Below are 21,483 nucleotides of genomic sequence, written 5' to 3'. Positions count from 1 at the left end.
AATACTGTTCTAACGCCGTTATAATAAAGGTGATATTACTATAAATTCCCGATGCGTGATATCGCATAATGGATATTGCGTGACGTCTACCTATGCACGTGCGAATGTTACGTTTCAATTTACTTGCTAGCTACTGTACTGAGTGCGTCGTCCATTAATAATGTCATTGATAATATGTATTTTTTTTTTTTTGCAAAATAGTACGTACCGCGCACTGATATATTATGATTTAATTATTACTCGATGGTAGTTCTGGGTCGTTTTTAGTATGGTTAATTTGGTACCTAGTCATAAAAAGAATATATTTTAAAAGTTGGAAAATATAAACATGGCGGCGTTGTTCACGGATGCCATAATTATTTTTTGCAGATGACGTTTCGACAATCTAATCAATTCAACAAAATGTTTCCAATATAATTACAGTACACTCTCAGTAATCCGCCGCTTGATGACCCGACAACTACAATTAATCCGCCGTTATTTTAACTAGTTAAAAACACAAAATCAAGCTTTAGGTATAATTCGCCGGTATTCGATTGTCAAATTCAGTAGTCCGCCGCGTAGAAGTATACAAACGCAGATGAGACGGGTTTATTTTGGAAACTTCTACTTCGTAAAACGTACATTCATCGCGAAGAAAGTAATGTACCAGGGATGAAAGCTTCAGTTTGGAGCTTTTGGTCATAGAAAAAACCAGGAATTTTAAGCCATTCAAGAAAATCTGCCTCACTGAACAATTGGTTGTGTCAAGTTATTTACTTTTTAATATTTATTTAATAAACTTAGTTTATAAATATGTATAATTAAATAAATACTTTATTTTGATTATAAATAAAACTGAAATTTGCAAGTACAAATTTCTCAAAAAAAAAACGATTTTTACGAAATACCTGTTATAATTTTTACCATATTTTGTACGCCGCTTTCACTAATTTGATACTTTTCCAGTTTTTGGGGTGTTACTGAGAGTACTGTAGGTATAATATGTAAACGCAGACGTAAAATGCGGTTAATTAAATGTGACCAGTGGTTCTATTCTATACTCATCGACCGCTAAAGTGATAAAGTGATAAATATTATCAAACTTAGGGTAGGTTTGTATCAAAATATTAGCACTTATTGTAACAATTACACGAAGTTGGTTTTTATTGTTGCAATAAGTGCTATATTTTAACAGCACCTATCTTGCTGCTGTTAAAATATCGCACTTATTGGAACAATAAAAACCAACTTCGTGTAATTGTTACAATAAATGCTAATATTTTGATACAAACCAACCCTAAGTTTGATACTATTTATCACTTTAGTGTTCGATAAGTATAGAATAGACCCACTGGTGGCCTAAGCCAACTTTTAATACAGAAATATATAAATAATAGGTGAAAAGCAATTTAAGAATGGTAAACATGCAAATTCTTAGTGTTTTTAAATAAACCTTTTATTGTCAGATGACAACCGCAGATTTCAAATTCACAAAGATTTGCAGAAAATTTCGAAGCATCCGAGGTGAGAAATGCGAAAGGAAAAGTATCAGGAATGCAAGAAAGCGCGAGGGTGAATTTTTAAACATCGAAGGTAAAGCATATCCTTTGTTTGGTGTTTGCAGTAGATCGGCTGGTACATGAAAAGCGTTTTCTGCATTCCAGTACATTATTAACGATCTACTTCTCTCGGAATAGTAATATATCACTGAAGCAATGATGCGCCCCTGATACTTTTCCATTTATTTTGGGATATTTATGCGTAGATCGAAACCATGTAACGGTTATTTTTAATTATAAGACATTATTGCTGAATTGTTTTTGTACAGTGTACTTCTATGAGAGCGAAATCTCTAGTAGGTAATTTAGTGTGTAGAGGGCCACGTGATGTATAGAAATAATAGAAAACGACTTTTTTTTAATTAGATTGTTTAGGATGTCATTATGATACCCTGTATTTTCATATTCTGATAATCAACATTTCATGAACACGTACATTATAATAACATGGACAAGTATTATCGTAAACGACGTCATTATAAAATTTATAATACAGCCATATTAATTAAAGGATACCCGTGGTTATAACATTTTTTTAAATTAGTACTTTTCCAACAAAAGCACTATAAACGTAATTAAATGTTTGGTTATTATATTATTATGTAATATATTCAATAAAACTTTTCAGTGGAGTTTACAATTGATTCGTTATTTTAGGGACATTACAGGTAGGTATTTTAATTCTTGTTTCGTATATTAATCCTGGGGATTAGACCAGAACCAACTTAGGGTGATCTTATAACTACTATCTTAAATTAAAACATAATAATATTACGATTTTTTGTAGGTATTTATTTACGTTTCGGTCTTACCTAGAATGGCTGGCTTAATGGCTGCTCAATCGAATCTGTACGAAAACGTGTGCGTACGTTAAAATTACTTGTGTTATTATATCCATAGATAATATTTTGAACAGAACCCATCATACATACCTATTAATAGACAACATTATTATAGAAAATGATAAAAAAAACGTTCATTGAGTCATGCAAGTGTCGATGCAGTGCGGTACAACTTGAGGTGACCTCATTGTTGTTCTGGTGATTTCGACAGATTTTGCTAACTACGTTTGTTTGTTTCTTTGACAATGTTTCTTTAAAGGTTCAAAGCGTGCTACGGTATGGGATCATCATTCTGATAACATTTTTAAAACCAAGAAAAACGACATTACACACTTTTTTCCCCATCTCATTGCATCACAACTTTATACACCAAAATGCCTAATCTGGTTCACCAACACCGATTCCTACGGAACAGTACAAAACTCTCATCGGTTACAATTTAAAAATATAATACGTCAAAGTTCGCTTTTCACAACAAACCTTTTGGGAATTGAAAACAAAAAAGTGTCAGGGCTTGGCCGAAATGAAACTTTTCAATTAGGCTCGCAGAAAGTGGCATAGGTATGTACTACCCACTCACCCATCTTGTATACATTCGCGCGCTTGTCTCGCGTTATGCTTAGAGAACATGAAAGGATTGAAAAATCAATATATGACCTCTTTATCCCGTCTTTGCTCCTGGTATGTTGTTAGTAGATAGTGAAAAATAAAAACGATGCGAGTTGTTTGCTCACTCCCGCTCGTTTGTTTATGCAAAGTGGGGGCTTTTATTTTTGATGGGCAGGTTTTCTTTTGCAATATTGCCTGTTCAGCGATTACAGTTTTTATGACAGCCCGAATATACGATGGCGTCGAAATAGACAATAAGAATACCCAAATAGGTGCGCAAGGGATTGTTTATGGGAGAGATGACGGGGTGGCGTAAGCGTAGACGACTTTATGCAGTATAATATTCAACGTAAAAAAAAAACATTCTTGAAGACCACCGGTAAATATTATAGCTACCAAGACAGTTGTATTTTTTCCACGCCAACACAATAATAATGGCGAGCGTGTTGCCTTCTGGGTAAGGCAGTAGAAAGGTTTTTCAATTTAAAGTGTGGAGAAATATGGCATAAACTTAAACAAATAATTACGTCATGTAAACGGAAGACGGCTTCAAAAACTTGGTCCGTGGAGATTTACTGTCACATGTTTATCTTATTAATCTGTTCTTTGATTATGGGTTGTACCTACATACCATTGACGTATTATCACGTGGTCGAGGTATGTAAAATAATAAAATGACACAAAATTATTTTCATCCCTAATGTTTGCCAGGATCATCTAATAAAAATGTTATATTTTGTAATAGAATACCTATACGTTTTATAACTTTGCACTTTTTTGCACTTTTTACTACACTGATACGCCTCTTTCTTTGATTACCTCGCATAAAATTAGATCAAATGATATTCCCTTGTATTATATATGCAGTTATAATTAAATAAATATATAATACATGTAAAAAAATATACTTTTTGAATAATTATATTACATCATTTTCATCCTAGAGCCGGAGTGCAAAGTTATGAAGAATATTCTCGACATACTAATGAAAGTGACTGAAAGTTAACTCTGTCTACATTGTAATAAAGGTAAATTTCGAATCTTTAATTTGTATGGTTAGATGTCTATTTGACCATAGTACAGTTCACCCTGAGCTGTCTTACCGGAAAGAGATGGCCGTATAGCATATAGATAAAAAATACGCGTTGATCGTGGAGCATTGCAGACAATAATATCCCTATGTTTTAATTTAATTTAACATAAGATTAATTAAAAAATGATTAGAATCTATCATTATTATCAGATATTTGATAGTTACGATTTCATTCTTTTACATATTATAAGCATCTAGCAAAATTGTATATAAATTATATGAATTGTGTTTCTAATTTACTTATCTACCTATTTTCTTGTCTTTTCCTTGCATCCCGATAGTTTTCATTACGTATTTTGTGTTTTATTTATATATTCATATTTATAATTCATGTTTATCCATGGATTCGATCTCAATATTATATGGCCATCTAGTTCCAATACGACATCTAAAGGTAAAATGTATTACAGTCAACTGCAAATTGGTCACTCCAGAATAAAATTTTTGCTTTAAAACATTTAGGTACAGCACCAAATATCATGACAATATAGTTTTTACAATAATATCAATGGTTTCAAATATTCTGGTTAAATTGATATTATGCATTCGTTTATTCTTTATCAAAATAGGGTATCTACATTCTGGTTTTTACATATACAAAATATAGGTCCACTGAATTTTGCCGCCATACTTTGTGCTCGGCTTGTGCACTATAGACGGCCTTGCCACGACATCTCACATTTTCATGAAGCCGATCTACGGAGGTGTGCGTGCAAGCTAAAATAAATACATATAAAAATAAATTTTAATGTCAGTTCTCCGATATCGAGAAAATAATCACGATAAGGAAGTCTCTCCTGTTACTACGCAAAGCTAAAAATCTCAATGAATGAATAAAGTTTTTGTGACTGTGTCTCGAAGTGTACACATTTCGATATAATTTACAACTTTCTGCTACGGAACAATTTTATTTTAACTCCCCGCACCGTCGATATTAAAAAAAATAAAGTGTATTATTGCAATGCTTTATATTTTATAATATTCCGTATTACGAAATCCGAAGACGGGTTTAGATAGACAACGTAAATGACTCAATTAAAGACGTAGAATTAACAAAAATAACTTTGTTTCAAAACCAATATAATGGAATTCACCCACGTAAAAACCAGTTCAATTAATACAGTAAGGGTGATTTATATATATTATTGCCAGAACGTATATATTATGTTTCTGTGGAGTATATGTGTTAGTCTTCTTTATGATTTTACCGAGGTTTTGACTGCGACTCGCTATCATATCGCCCCTTCTCTTCTAGAAGGAGATTCGCCGAACAGGTCCTCACTCCATTTCTCTTAAAGAACTTTACAATTTTGCCAAGCTCTTCCGTGTTCCCCACTGACAAGGCACCTTTCAATTCGTCGACATTCTCAAATATATCCGCAATTCGCAGCCATACTCTATTAGGGCATTGTACTGCTATATATGTACAATGTCCTCCACATCATTACATTCGTCGCAGAGCTGCGAATCGCTTCTTCCCATGAAGACATCAAATATTTTACTCGTTTTGTGACCTATTCTTAGACTCAGTATCAGCTTAAACTCATTCCTCTTCAAAGGAGACTGTCAAAACCAGGGCACTAACCGTGGGGATGGTAGAATGGACTTACTACGTTTACCCTTTTCTAGGGATGCTCAGTATTAGTCTTGAAATTGTGTTTTTCTAAATATATAAATGATAGAAGTGAAGAAAAGATCATGACATCAACCACGCAGATAATTATTAGAACCATAATACAAAGTCATGCTAAATGGTTTAAAGGAGAAAACGAACTACATATTATATACAAGGAAGTGAATCTGAAGAAATTTAGTTGGTAGATAAAAATTGGGGTATTATCGAATGATAAATAATTAAATCTCGTGAAATATAGATCTAGAAGAAATTTGTTATGCACCTGTTATGAAATTAATTTATGCGAATATTATCTATAAACTAAAAGACATCTAAAATCAATGTGAAAAAAATATGAAAAATGAAAACACTTGGCGGATGTCAAAAACACACCGTACAGCGGCTCATTAAATTTAAATTGTCTGCTTCCACAATACACATTGGAAATCATATTATGAATTATTTTATTATATTGAAAATATTTATTGATAAATTATATAAGGAGTATATAATTATTTATATCGCTACCAAACGTGAACTAATTTAGGTACATTTTCATCCACAATACGACAAAATTGGATGATTTTTTACAATCAATTTGTGTAAGATTTTTAAGAACGATTCCACCATAACCTACGTTAAATACTGTATGTACAGCAAACGTCATTTATTGATTTTAATATTGCGCCAGAATGGAAAGGTTGTTCTCGGACATTGTTTCGTTCCATGTACATGATATTGGCATAGCTTGTTATATATGTATGTCAGTAAATAATAAACACGCGGTAATATTCCACAACCTTCTTTTTATGTTGAAATTGCTATCAATAGAAAAAGAAACCTAAGAAATATAAACTCTTATTTACAGCTGTCATTTTCGGCGGCCCGTTCTATCACTTCGTTACAATGTTTCCTGTTGTTTACAAGGGGGGACATGCTCAGCGTACGTTAAAATGGAGCGTTAATGCTATTTTCAAAGCATGATCCTGGACATTTCTTAAATGTTGTAGATAATCTATTTACATAATTTTGAAACCTTATTATCCTTTATATTTATTTTAAACATTTGATGACTGCATAAAGTATTTTTATTACATAAAATAGTATTCTTTTAAACCACTCGCTCTAATGTTTTAGAATATAGTCATATTTCAGTACGTCCATGTGAAGTGGTGTTAAGATTTTTTATATTTATTAATTTTTAAAATAATTTATAAAACCATTAGAAAAATTTATGTCGACATTATTATAGTGAAATATTTACAATAAAAAAATATATTGATAATCTCTGTGATCCCAAATTTGACAAGAATTAGGCATTTTATTATTCAAAAAGTGGGGAAGATTTACACATTTAAAGATAATTCTAAAGATACTGATTATAAGCTATATCTTTGACCATTCAAATGTGATAAACATTCTACGAATAATGTTTGCTTTAATATAATAATTATTGACCTAAGAATAGGGTAGTATTTTTTTGAAATACGCTATTTCTATTGGCATTCCCCAGTGGCTAAGCTACAACATACGGCCGTAGCCGTAAATTGACAAACGATAAATGAAGTAGGGACTAAGATCATGGTAACGCGCGTGTTTGAACATGTACCATTTTTTTTTTTTTTAAATCGGATAGGTACATTTGTTATGTTCATATTTTTGCGTTATTTAGTTTTATACGGTTTTTGCGATGTTACATGACTGCATGCTTAACCCTAGAGCGTTGCTACAATATCGAACAACTCGCTGAGGTAAGAGGTGCAGTACGTAGTGCAGGACCGAGGTTAATGGCCCGATATCACCCCGGTATGTGATATCGGTCTTACTTTTATACTAATACATCCATTAAAATACTGTTTACATAAGAAAATTCTTTCTACTTGATCATACAAGTACACAGTTAATTTGTTTGATTAGTACTGGTTATTTTTAGCAGGGGTCGTTACGCCGGGTTGATGTTGACACGGCGCGTATAGCATGACACTCGGTCGACTAAAGCAGCCGTTCTAAACCGCTGTATCACGACCCAGGCAGTTGCTAGGTGTGTCAAAACCTGTTAAAAAATGTACCCACAAAGGCATACGAAAATACTTTAAAAACTTAAATAATGATATACAGAAAAATATTCAAATCAAAACTTCAAGAAATATCAATAAAATTTTTGCAATAATTTATAAACTAGCTGAAGTACCTACCCGACATCGGACGAGGTTGCTAAATTTATCTTATTTAAAAAACAATAATAATTTATTACATTCTTCAATATTAAAAGAACGGTATCTAGAGATACAACATGCCAAAAAGAAAATAATTCTGACATCCAAGTCAAACAAAAGAAATTAAAATCGAATCCAAAACATGCAAACATTCTCCGTCGTAAAAATTCAAAAATGGAATTGGTAGGACACGTAATTTGAACAAACTGTATTTTTACCACGTTTTTATTAGCTCGAATTCTTGTTTATCCAGTACAAATTTTTTCTTGTTTGTCCAGTCTTGCAATCGATTTTTAACTAACTTCCCGACTAGATAGACATTTAAAACTTTTAGAATATATCTGAACACGATGACAATGCATTCTTTTAATATACATAATTTAATGACATAATTTTAGCATTCTTTAAGCAGAATTGAATTCATTTTCAGTTAATTCTGTTTTGTATGGAAAGTTATTTCGGAAAAAATTCATAAAGAGTAAAACACTATTATTGGTTGCTAAGGGGGTCTTAGCAACGAAATTATTAATATATACGTGCGTTACTATGGAAAACAATATGAAATGTCAAAATGACATTTCAGTATTTTATATTTATTCAGTATTTCTATCAAGTACAAAAAAATGTATTTATTAATACATAGAATTGTCAAGTTTATATTATGATTCAACAGAAAATTTAAAAACGTGGTAGGTATATAAAAAGTTCTTTTTATCTCGTAATTTTTATATGTATACGTCAGTAGAAACCGAGTGAGAAAAGTAAATCAAGCAAACATATTATTTTGAAAGATAAAGCTATGGACAAGCACATATCAGAGCTGATTTAAGGGGGGACATGTTCGTCGAAGGTCAAATTTGAGTTTTTATTGTATTTTCAAACCATGATCCTGGACACTCCTTAAACGTTATAGATGATCTATTTATAGAATTTTGAAGCCTTATTATCCTTTATAGTTATTTTAAACATTTGATGACTGCATGAAGTATTTTTGTTACATAAAATAGTATTCTTTTAAACCTCTCGCTCTAATATTTTAGAATATAGTCATATTTCGGTACATAACTGTGCAGTGGTGTTAAGATTTTTTACATTTATTAATTTTTAAACGCATTTATAAACCATTAGCATAATTTATTACGAGATAATTTTTGTAAAATATTCACGATAAAAAATTATATTGATAATCTCTGTGATCCCAAATTTGACAAGAATTAGGCATTTTATTATTCAAAAAATCGGCAAGATTAACACATTTGAAGATGATTCTAAAGATATTTATTATAAGCTATGTCTTTGACCATTCAAGTGTGATAAACATCTTATGAATAATGATTGCTTTATAATAATTATTGACCTAAGAATAAGGTAGTGTTTTTTTGAAATACGCCATTTCTTTTGTCATTCCCCAGTGGTTAAACTACAACATACGGCCGTAGCCATAAAATGACAAACTATAATTAAAGTAGGAAGTAAAATTATGTTAACGCGCGTGTTTGAACATGTACCTAACCGAATTTTTTTTTATTTTTTTTTAAACGGTACATGTTCAAACACGCGCGTCAATATCATTTTACTCCCTACTTCAATTATAGTTTGTCAATTTATGGCTACGGCCGTATGTTGTAGCTTAACCACTGGAGAATGACAAAAGAAATGGCGTATTTCAAAAAAACACTACCTTATTCTTAGGTCAATAATTATTATAAAGCAATCATTATTCGTAAGATGTTTATCACACTTGAATGGTCAAAGACATAGCTTATAATAAGTATCTTTAGAATTATCTTCAAATGTGTTAATCTTGCCGATTTTTTGAATAATAAAATGCCTAATTCTTGTCAAATTTGGGATCACAGAGATTATCAAAATAATTTTTTATCGTGAATATTTTACAAAAAATATCTCGTAATAAATTATACTAATGGTTTTATAAATGCGTTTAAAAATTAATAAATGTAAAAAATCTTAACACCACTGCACAGTTATGTACTGAAATATGACTATATTCTAAAACATTAGAGCGAGAGGCTTAAAAGAATACTATTTTATGTAACAAAAATACTTCATGCAGTCATCAAATGTTTAAAATAACTATAAAGGATAATAAGGCTTCAAAATTATATAAATAGATTATCTACAACGTTTAAGGAGTGTCCAGGATCATGGTTTGAAAATACAATAAAAACTCAATTTTGACCTTCGACGAGCATGTCCCCCCTTAATCAAGAGATTGATTAGTGTGCCGGTTAGTGATTTCTTGTAGGATTCGCTGTCGGTTAGTCGGTAAAGGTGACACTGAGCCAATTCAAACTAATTGCAACTAATGCAAATATGCAAAAACAATTAATTTTATGAAAGTAAAAAACACCGATGGGATTTTTACCACGTAAAAATATTTATTCTATATTTTCATTTATTTCTCATTGAATGGGATCTGTTGGGCACTGAGTTGATTTGTAAGCTGAGCAGTGATTGGCTAATAATATAAATTATGTTCGAATAATGTAGGTAGCGTCTTATCACGGTATGTAAGATTGTCGCAATTGTGGATATCACATCTGTGTTGTGCGGTACAAAACGGTTAACAACCCCTGGGTAAAAGGAACGTTACAAGAGCCACTTTGTTAATAATATTTACGGGTAGATTTTGTGTCACAGGGGTGTAATGAAATTGCCCGATATAAGGTGTCACAGGGTTACGGAGACGTCACAAGACACCGTTTAAACAAGAAATTGGAGAGGTATTTTAGACAAATATGTCTACGTACTCACACAAACAAAATATTGTGAAGTTCTGCGTAAATAATCGTAAACTTCTGACATTTAGCAGCAAGCCGGCTAATTTCAAACTGTCGAGAAGTTCGTATTCTAAAAGTATCTAGTTTTAAAACGCTCAGGTAAATTCTTCGAAGGCAGAATTTTACTTCGATTTACTTTACAACGCGAAAATGTTAATTACTTATTAGAAGACTCGTTGTGTCAACACATCAGGGGCAAACACTCTCTGGTAAAAGATAATTTATTTCATCTTTATTTGTTAAAATTAATTTAATTATGAGATATTACATCAAACTAATATTCCATAAGTATACGATAATAATACATTAATCACAACGTGAGAAACTAGCGACATATTTAAATAGTATGCAAGTATTGCTCTGCAATCATAACTAATGTTAATTTTTATAACCACAACTATCGGGGGGTTTTTTTTTTAGAATTATTAATAACCATGTCCTTGCTTTTTCGTACAAGGTGGTTGTTAGTAATTTTGAACAATCACAAACACCCAGGCTTTTAGAAAAACACATAAATGTTTTGTCATGACCGGGAATCGAACCCAGAACTCTCGGGTGGAAGGCCAGCGCCTTACCCACTGCACCACGAGAGCCGCCTATCTATCGGGGGTTAAGATTATCTTATTTAGACGGTTGCGTTGAGTGTGCGTGATATTATTTTTAATTCGGGTAGTGAAGAATAATACACAGTGGTGGTATTTTCTTGGTTTTATATTCTAGATAATAAATTTGGATAAACACGGCACTAATACAGGACTAACACATTAGTTTTTATGTTTAGTTTGAAGGTTTACATTATGATTTGAATTTAGGTTGAACGTTACGCGGAGTTGCGCGCGTAAATTGACTACACTGTTGTAAGGCCGAAAGTCAACTGATTTATTGACTGTCATTTCCTGTTCGTATTACTGTCTATATTATAAATGAGCATAGACAATAATGCGTCAGTTGTAGAGTTGGGTAAACCTCTACATAACTAACGTATAGATTCAGGAGGTTATATATAAAAATAAATTGAACATAGTCATTATAATTTATAAAATGGTTTTATCACATGTTATTCACCCAGGCAACTAAGAAATAATAAGAACTGAAATAACTTATGAGTGTGGAGAAACAGGCAATCAATTTCGAGTGTGTAAGAATATGGGATAAACTTAAACACGTGCAAAGAATACGCTTGTATTTCGTTCTGACAACTGCTCTCGTGTTATGCACTGACGCTCGTTCAATATTGGTGTATTTGAAGGTTGCAATACACACTATTGTACATCTATAATGTGTGGATCATTTTCGTAGGACACTCACACATTCAAACCCTGCGTCAAAATGTAGTGTATTCGGATATAGCCTATCGGAATTATATGTATTATTCTGTTCTGTGTGTTCACCACATATACATATTATTTTACGACACCTGTTTCGTCATAGAAAGCCGTTTTGTAAATTGTCATGAATTACCAAAAAGTAAACGCTGTTTACGTGGCAGAACTTAATTATAATTTAAAACAATTTTTTTGTGAATTCTAAAATATTTGAATAATTTTTGTTGACACCTATTTCGGGGTATGAAACGATCTTCAGAACGACTAGCGTATTAGTTATCAAATAATTTGTTTTTTTGATAGTCTAATGATCGAGAAGAGTAGAAGGAACTATTGGAGGTCGTCATTCAGCAGTGGATGAACTCCCAGCTTTTTTCGTATCAGGTATCATTATATGTAAATGATAGGTGATCATTTCAAAACGTATGACAAACGCTTTAACATCCAACAATACTATCTCATCGTGAATATATTACGAGCATAAAATGTGAAATACCATACTAAAATATTCACTCAAAGCCTGTTACAATAAATAGGTCTTAACATTCAGCATAAAAAGATTTCTAAATCATTTGACAGGAACATATTCATACATTTAAATTTTCGTATTGTAGGCAGTGGCGATTATACTTGTAGGCGCTTGTTTCGTCGGAAATTTTCAAAGACGTATAGATACATATTATGCTGTCTTACTGATATATACCTATACATATATTTTTAATTTTTTTTAATTTTTAAAGTTAGTTTTTTTAATTTTTAATTTATGTCGGATCTTTACATCCTATTTCTATTCTTCGCCACTGGATACCTACAACTTGCAGCACAGTTATATTACTATATGTTTAACACTTGATTAAGTCCTAGTTGATTTAGGTTTTGTACTATTCCATTTAAGTCGTTTTTGCGATCCGGGTTTCACCGTTCGGCATCTTCAGGCACTATACGCACTCACCAACAATTATAATTATTAATGTACAGTTTTATTTCACATTTTATAACAGGTTTTGGAGACCCTTTATGAATTCAAATTTACCCAATAAGCTTAATACTATCGACCGAGGTTACTTGAGAGAATTTGAATTTAAATTCTTATTGAATTATATTCGTTCCAGTGTGATTTTACTATCGATGAACGCGCATAGACATTTTCACTTAGGAATCATTCAAGAACATATTTTTTTCTTCTAAAGCATGGGTGGCCAATACGCGGCCCGCTGGGCAGTGAGAAAATAAAAATTGTATCAAATGGTGCCGCTAGATGTGCTAATTTCGCAAATTGAGATTCGCTCGCTCCCATACTCCCCCCTTGGAAGAGTTTTACAAAACATATTTGGTCAAGGAAAAATATCCTGCATTTTACAAACATGCTCTAATGATAAATCCGCTATTTGGAAACACTTCACGTGTAAACAGCTTTTTAGTCGGATGAAGCAAATCAGGATGGAGTGAGAACACGAATCACTGATGTGCATTTGGAAAACTGTTTGCGTGTAGGAACAACCTCACTCGATATCGATATTGATGCACTTAATTCTGCCACACAAAATCAAACTTCTCACTAAAATTTATTGTTTTTATATTATTTAGTTAATTTTTTATTATTTAAAAAAGTCTAATCTAATAAATTTGTTTGATTCTCATTTTTGTTTTATTTTATTTATATAATATATTTCTCTTGTTTTGTGTAAAAAAATCGGTTGTGCGGCCCGGTAGGCAATCTCATTTTTAGAATCTGGCCCGGCTGCTGAAAAGGTTGGCCATCCATGTTTTAAAGTATTATTGGTTGCATACGCCCGTATTTTACAATGTATTTATGTGAGTTGAATATATATCGTGCTCTTGCGCCTGAACCACTAACCTAACGAAAAAGTTTGTAGTAAATTTTCTCTATTTTATTTTACTACATAACTATTTTTATCATAAGGTATACTAGAAAAGAGTTATAATCGGAAATCTCATTAAAAGTGGTTATTTTTCGACGTTTAACCAATATCTGCGTGATCAGGCGGAAAAGACCGAGGGGCTAAGGGAAATTTCTAAAAGAGCATTCCAAAATATAAGAAAATTCAAAGTATCAAAACTTTCTAAGTAAAACTAGCAAATGCCTGGACTATAGGATCTCCCCAAATTATAACTTTTAAAAATATTTATAATAAAAATAGTTAAACCTTAAAAGCAAGATGTTCGGCATCGTCCACCCTTTACCCATTGCACCATGAATATCGATGAATACAGGACGTACACATAGGTTCTACTAAATTTAACCGCTTAGAAAAGCCAGATAAAACGGTTAAGCGCATTTTTCGATAAAAAATCGTTTCGACGCCTTGGGCCATTGGGAATTTCAAACTTTTTTCATTATTTTTTTATTGAGTAATAATGTTGACGCCAGTCTATAAGTCCATTTTATATCATTATACTAAGCCCAGCTATGCATTTCCAAACTCGTTTAATACGGTACATAAAAGCAAGATTTTTTATTAAACTTTCTGCAGCCAAAACAACCCTTTAAAAGTGATGACCTTGACTGCGGTTTCATGGCCGTTTTTAATATAAAAGTTTTTTAATCAGTTCTGCATTCATATCTCGGTAATTTTCGACTTGAGACATCTTCGAAACGGTGTATAGCTAGCACAACCTAGGATCCAACACCAAAAGATGATAATAACTTAACATAAATTTGATAAAAAAAATAATATTATTGCTGGACCAGTTTTAACCGAAACTTTTAATTCTGTTAAAATAGTGTACGTCCAAATTTAATAAGATATTTGGGAGTATATGTTTTTATATACATTTCGCTTTCGACTTCAAATCGATTCGAATCTTTAAAAGCCGGTTTATTCAAAACATACAAAATACGAAATACATCAACTGCGTGCTAATCCATTGATATGGATGTCATCATCATCAGCCTAAATCTATCCACTGCTGGATTCAAAATCAAATTTATTTATTTTACATATAATGAACATAACAAATTATATATGTCAAGTGTTCACGACATGACATAAAATAAGTGTTAACAATTTTTGAAATATAAATACAGAGCAATGTGAGTTAATAATAAAATAAAAAATAAAACATAGCATAAATAAAAGTAGGTGGAAGCACACAGAGTGGACAATTGATAGACCCTATCTTAAAAACTTATAAAACAATGTCCACCTAAATTCACCCTCACGTAAGTCGGATATATCAATATCCGAAGCGATATCATTAAACATGGTTATTTCCCCCCTAATTGGCATCGCTAATGACAGGTTAGTTCTGCACCTTGGGAGAACAAACAACGGATGCCCTCAATTCATAAGATAATTTTCAGAGACACACAAGCCAGTACCACCAAAAATGACAGAGTTTCCATTTATGCCGCGTATAAGTCCGAAAAAATATGTAGCTAAATAAAGATCCCTTCTAAATTTTAAGCTACAGTATGTAAGTCACGGATAATCCATACAGCCGAAAGTAAGAATCTCAAAAATATCTTCTGGACCCTCCCACCAAGCTGATTCCTCTCTCGGTCCTTGTGCATTGCGTTGCCACGTACTTCCGCAGAACTTTATCATTGCATCTATTCAGCGGCCTCTAGGTCTACCTTGCGGACGTTTTGTACTTCTTGTATACGACTGGATGACTAAATTTGTCGAACGATTGTCCTTTCTTCGAGCTATGGATGTATTGTCAATCAAATCATGGCAATTTACTTAAGAATGACATGTGTCATTCACAGATCTTACCGTGACGTTTTAAAATATAATTCATTTGGGAAACATTGAATTAGGGAAACAGCGGTCAGCATCAGTATGAAAAGGGTCGAATGTGAAAATCTATACTCTTATTAGAGGTTTAACCGTAAAAAAGGTTTATTGCCCATTCGCATCGGACGAAATCGTCGGCGTAATCACACATTAAGAACGGGCTGAGGAGAAAAGTATCAGGCGAACAGAAACAAACAAGGAAAACTTTATCAATTTGTCGTGTTATTTTTCATCCGGAACGAATCGGATTTATTGCTTGACAATATTGGATTTGAAACCAAGTCAAGGGAAAGGTCTTAACTATTTAATTGCTGCAATAAAGGCAATGAAAACATTTGTGTGATTTGGTACCGCTTTTCCGATAATCTGTATTGCTACATCGCAGTAATGACAACTGGTACGTCTAACCAATCACGATAATAATTGGTGTAACGTAATAATTGAAACTATTAACAATGATATCATGTTACTATTTTGTGCCATTGTTATATTGTAGATACAAATATCGGTTAAATACAAATATATTACAAACAATTCAATATTACAATTATTACAGTGTTTACACCACAACCAATACTGTTGATACAACAAGATACCTCTAACGTAATTTAAATAAACTAGCTTATTTAATCAATATTAACATGTTATAAGTAGCTGCGTTAAAATAATTGGGGATTCAAAATTTCAAAATAAGGTTCTAATGGATGTACTATTCTATTTGAGTCGTTTTTGCGATCCGGGTTTTGCCTTTCGGCATCTTCATGCACTATGTGCACTCACCAAAAGGTAAATACACACTGACAATGAATACAGTTAACTCTAACTTATATAAAAAATTAATACAATAAAGTAGGTAAAAACTTTATCACCTACCTATTAAGTCAAGGATCACAATAAAAAATATAACAAACAAAAATTATGAATAGTTAAAGTGTTTGTAAAAAACCCTTACCTTATCACTACCAATACACTCGATAAGCGAATAAATCGTCAAAACCTAATAATAGATTTAAAAAAAAATACTACACTCAAGAGGTATAAAAATCGTCCATTCTGGGAACAATGGTAACGTATTGGGAATTTAATGGAGTTCACTAATGAGATAATATATTATCTATGATATCAGTCTTTAAAAAGAGGTTGTCAATATTAACGGAATTTGTGGTTAGTAAGTATATCACCGATTATGGTGTTATTAGATCAAAACGCATTCCCCAGAATGCGATGGATACTGGCTCAAGTCCCACTCAGTACAAATATTTTCTAATACACCTATATGTCACCAGCGCCACACAGAATCACATGTTACTAATAGTAATAAGTATACGTTCCGGATATTTTTGTTAATTTGTATTAACGAGTTTTTAACCATCTTCTAGGAATGTATGTAAGTAGATACCTGTTTTCCTTTCTGAACTGTTTTTCTAATACTGCTTCTATTTCTTTGTTTTTTAATACTGCTGTAACACCTTTTTATTGTTTTTTCATGTCATGTTATGATCGTCTTGAATTTGTAATTTGGAAAGTTGAATTTATTTCATTTTGTTCAAACCTTCTGAACGATTTAAACCTTCAATCAAAGTGTCACTTACTGATTTTGGATTAAAATTATGAAAAAGATGTCACAATGTAATATAAGTACGTATGCAATAAAAAAAATAGTAAACCCGAGAAGCCATAAAAGACACCACCATCGTTGCAATAAAACTTTTTCAAATAATGTATTAGGCTTTCAGAAAAGTAATCGGATGATAAAGGCGGCTGCGACAGCGGAGTCTGGTCCAGTAATCCGGGGATAATGCACCGTTTAAAAACACATGTGAGCCGGAAAATCGATATTAAACCGACGGTCTACTTCTAGTACATATTGGGACGTGGCTTTCGCGTTTGCCAATTATATCAAAGCCACCGTAGATAATTGACTGGACATGGCGGAGGGTTACGAATGGGCGAATTTTCTGTGCAATGGTTCCCGCCGCATAGTAAAACTGGATACAATAGTTTTCAGTAATACGAAACCTCAGGCTGTCCGCAATATCACTATTGCCAGACTGTGCCTGAAATGTTCACCTGCCCTGCTACTTCCTGACACTTATGATAACGTCTATTGATTCTCGTATTCGCGGCTGCTAATACTTAATCTGTTGGTGTTGCTATTCGTTGAGAAGTAGATGCAGTCGTGTTTGTCGGTAAAAGGTTTTCTGAAGATTTAGCGATCAATGAACACTCACCTGAAACAGAAGAGAGACAAAAATGAGTATTCTGACAGTGTACAACAAACAAAAGATAGGACAGTGTTTAAAGTCGCTATGCCTAGTATACAATTGCATGTAGTTTAATACAATTAACAAGAAAATAAATATTTATGAATTTGTTAAACGTTCGCATCGTACTCATACCGTATTATTTTTTGGTAATGTTGAAATATTTGTGAATAATTATTAGTTTTAAAGTATTTACACCCAGGATGGCCGCACGGCTTAAGCGTTGACCTATTGTGTCGTATGTCTCAGGTTCGAATCCTGGATCTGACAAGTATACATATTGTTTTTCAATTTATGTATGAGTCAGAGTATGGACCTAATTGGTTGAGCAAGTGGCTGACATCCATTTCTCGAAAAAAAAAAATATCTGTCAATACAAACCTCAACACTGTGGAGGCCCATATAATCATATTAGGATCGGACATGGTCGGAAAAAAAAGTATTTAATTTAATAAGATCGATTTTAATAAAATAAAAATAAATAAACTTGAAATCCTTTTTATGTAAATACCAAATCGAGCTTCAATACTGTGACCATGAGAGAACTATTCACGATATTACGAATCACTAATCTATCAAAATTCACATGTTACGAAAGAGTTGTGCGAAAGGCCCTCACAAAAGAAGCCTGTTACGATAGCCTCCCTTTTGTGGAGACTCATATGCTCCGCTAAGGAGTGAAAATGATAATCTTTTATACATTCTATTAAAATTATTATCGACGGGGGGAACTTATCGGAATTTGAATTTTAAATTATTTTTATTGAGCCCGGGACGCAGAAAGGTTTGGAATCCATATTAAAAAAACATGTTGCATCCCGCAATTAAGTGTTACAATACAGCAAAAAGAATGTTGCAGGATTTTTTTCATAGTGAAAGATTTTTTACACACATTGTGAAAAATACGCATGTCAAGATGTTGGTTGTTTCTAACAATTAACAAAGTCTGTTTTCCTCATAGAAACTGCCATCGATGTTCACAATAGATGAAAGTGCACTGATTCTGAAGATAACGAAAGCAGAAACCTGAGTAGTTAAAAACTTTGTGTCGAAATTTTCAGCTGCTACAAGATGCCAGTCCATGTCAAAAGCAACCCCTTTATCTTAATCCTAAGTTTGAAATATCTCGTTGAAGTTGTATTTCAGTGACCATGCTTCGCAACTCGACGCACGTGCAGACTGGGAGGGTCATCAGGGTTCCCAATTCACCCTATCGTCTCGAGTACGTTTTACTTTAATCCGAGGTCTGTTGAGGGCTTTCCATGTACGCTACTCGATAATAGCGCAGAGGAGTAAATATTCTGCTGGCCTTATCGATTATTTGAGGTCGTCGGAGCCTAATTCAATTTTCTATTCGGACAATCGGTCCTACCTCTATGACGGTCAGTGGTGGCGTTGTTTCTATAAAGCTTCTCCTCCATTGTTTCACCTTTTACCTACTCAACCAGCGCGGGTTGGTTACATCGTGTAAATTGTGCGTAGGTATTACATTGCACCATATCATAGTTCACAGTCAGCTGTCATACCTTAAAGAGATGGTCGTATAGCATTACAATGAACAAATGGCGCTTTGGTCATGGAGTATTGCAGACAGCAATGTTCCAATTTTACAACGTTTTTATTAGCTCGTATTCTTATTTGTCCGGTGGTTGTTTATCCAGTAAAAATCTTGCAATCGATGTTTAACTAACTTCCCGGCTAGCTAGACATTTGAAACTTTTAGAATATATCAGAACACGATGCCAATGCATTCTTTTAATACTTTTAGCCATCTTTAAGCAGAATTGAATTCATTTTCAGTTAATTCTGTTTTGTATGAAAAGTTATTTCGGAAGAAATCCGTAATTCAATCAACTATTATTGGTTGCTAAATGGATGGTCCTAGCAACTAAATTATTAATATATACGTGCGTTACTATGGAAATCAAAATGACATTTCAGTATTCTATATGTGTTTGTTTTTATTTACTTCATATCAAGTACAAGTTTGAGCATATTGAGCATAATAATTCAACAGACAATTTAAAAACGTTGTATATAAAAAGTTCTTGTTATCTTGTAATTAGTAATAGAACAGTATTTTAATTCATCAAATATATGAGAATAACGTTATCATTATTATTATGCGTTTTAGGTATGACTTGATACTTACGAGCACCTACATGAAACCTATTTTTGAATTATTTCAATTTTATATAAATATAAAGGATATGATTGTATTTCTAATTTACTTACATACCTATATATTTTCTGCTGTCTTTCCTTCGTATTCTGGTTAATTTTATTACGTATTTTATTTAGACATGAATTTGATACAAATTGTAGGTACATGGCCATCTGTTTTCGATACAATCACTCACGGAAACTGCATACGTACGTTAAATTATCCAAACACAACGCGGGTTGTGCTTTGTCATCGGATAAGTGTTACCCCGCGGTGCCCCGTTTAAACAACTATTCTGATGAATAAGAGTGGAGAGATAGGTTTGGTTGACTCCAAGAATGAGAAAGCTTGGTTGCGTGATTACAAATTATACTCCATTAATTTATTAATCCCCAACAATAAATAATATTTACAGACAGTGTTAAAAAAAGTACAATTCAATGATGTTATTTCTGAAAAGTTACTAGACAGCTCGGACCGGGTCGAGCGGTTACCCGATGGTCGTGGTTACGTTGATTGACTGTGAGTGCTGAGTGATAAGAGATTGATAAAGTTGGTAGAAATACTTACTTTATATATTGATCGAATGCAATGACATGTATCGAGGCGACACTGTTCTTTTTGTAGCCCGGAACCAACTTGTCAGAGGTCTGAGTCTAAACTAGGGATTGATTTTTTTTATCAATTTTTATGGAGAATAAAATAAAAGCGAAAATAAAACAGAAAAAATACTTTTAATAAAAAATAACTACATTAGAAATAAACTGAGTTTGAATGAAGTTTGATTTATACCCATGTGTAGGTTGCGGATTCATTTTATTTTTTCACATGAATTATTAAAAATGAGAAAGATTGGAAAAAAACAATGCTTCGCACTTTTAACAAAGTAATTCCACCATGATATCATACGTTTTACGGCAGTTTCATATTTGGCTGACTAATTAGATTTTGCAGGTTGAGCAAGTGGCTGACAGCCATTTCTCGTAAAAAAAAAACAAAATCTGTTAATACAAACCTCTACTCTGTGGAGGCCCATATGATCCTATTAGGATCGGACATGGTCGAAAAATTAGATTTATGATGCGGAAAGGCCATAAGTACGTCATGATTATTTGCTTTACTATTTTAAATCTCGCTAATCCATTCATTATGTCTTTACTATCAGAAACAGCAATCTCATATTAAATTCACATTATTGTTTATATTACAATATTATTTACTTCATTAAACTTGTGTATTTCCAAGATTGAAC

The 21,483-nt window shown here is 32.7% G+C and overlaps 1 protein-coding gene across 2 annotated transcripts in view; it reads right to left on the bottom strand.

Moving 5' to 3' along the window:
• LOC147077810 (neurobeachin-like) overlaps positions 1-21,483 on the bottom strand; it is a 228,458-nt gene that overhangs the window by 45,872 nt on the left and 161,103 nt on the right. Inside the window, exon 2 of one of the 2 annotated variants that reach the window (XM_085960836.1) lies at positions 17,257-18,034. The exons of the other annotated variant lie outside the window; for it this stretch is intronic. Within the exon in view, the coding sequence (XP_085816962.1) occupies positions 18,020-18,034 (15 nt within the window). The 3' untranslated portion in view covers positions 17,257-18,019. Of the gene's footprint in view, positions 1-17,256; positions 18,035-21,483 lie in introns of those variants that run through there. 2 annotated transcript variants of the gene reach the window in all.

This window comes from Rhyacophila brunnea, unplaced genomic scaffold, assembly GCF_057557595.1.
Source record: "Rhyacophila brunnea isolate RB1 unplaced genomic scaffold, BYU_Rbru_1.0 scaffold_12, whole genome shotgun sequence".
NCBI lineage: Eukaryota > Metazoa > Arthropoda > Insecta > Trichoptera > Rhyacophilidae > Rhyacophila > Rhyacophila brunnea.
This window is presented reverse-complemented; position numbering and strand designations above follow the sequence as displayed.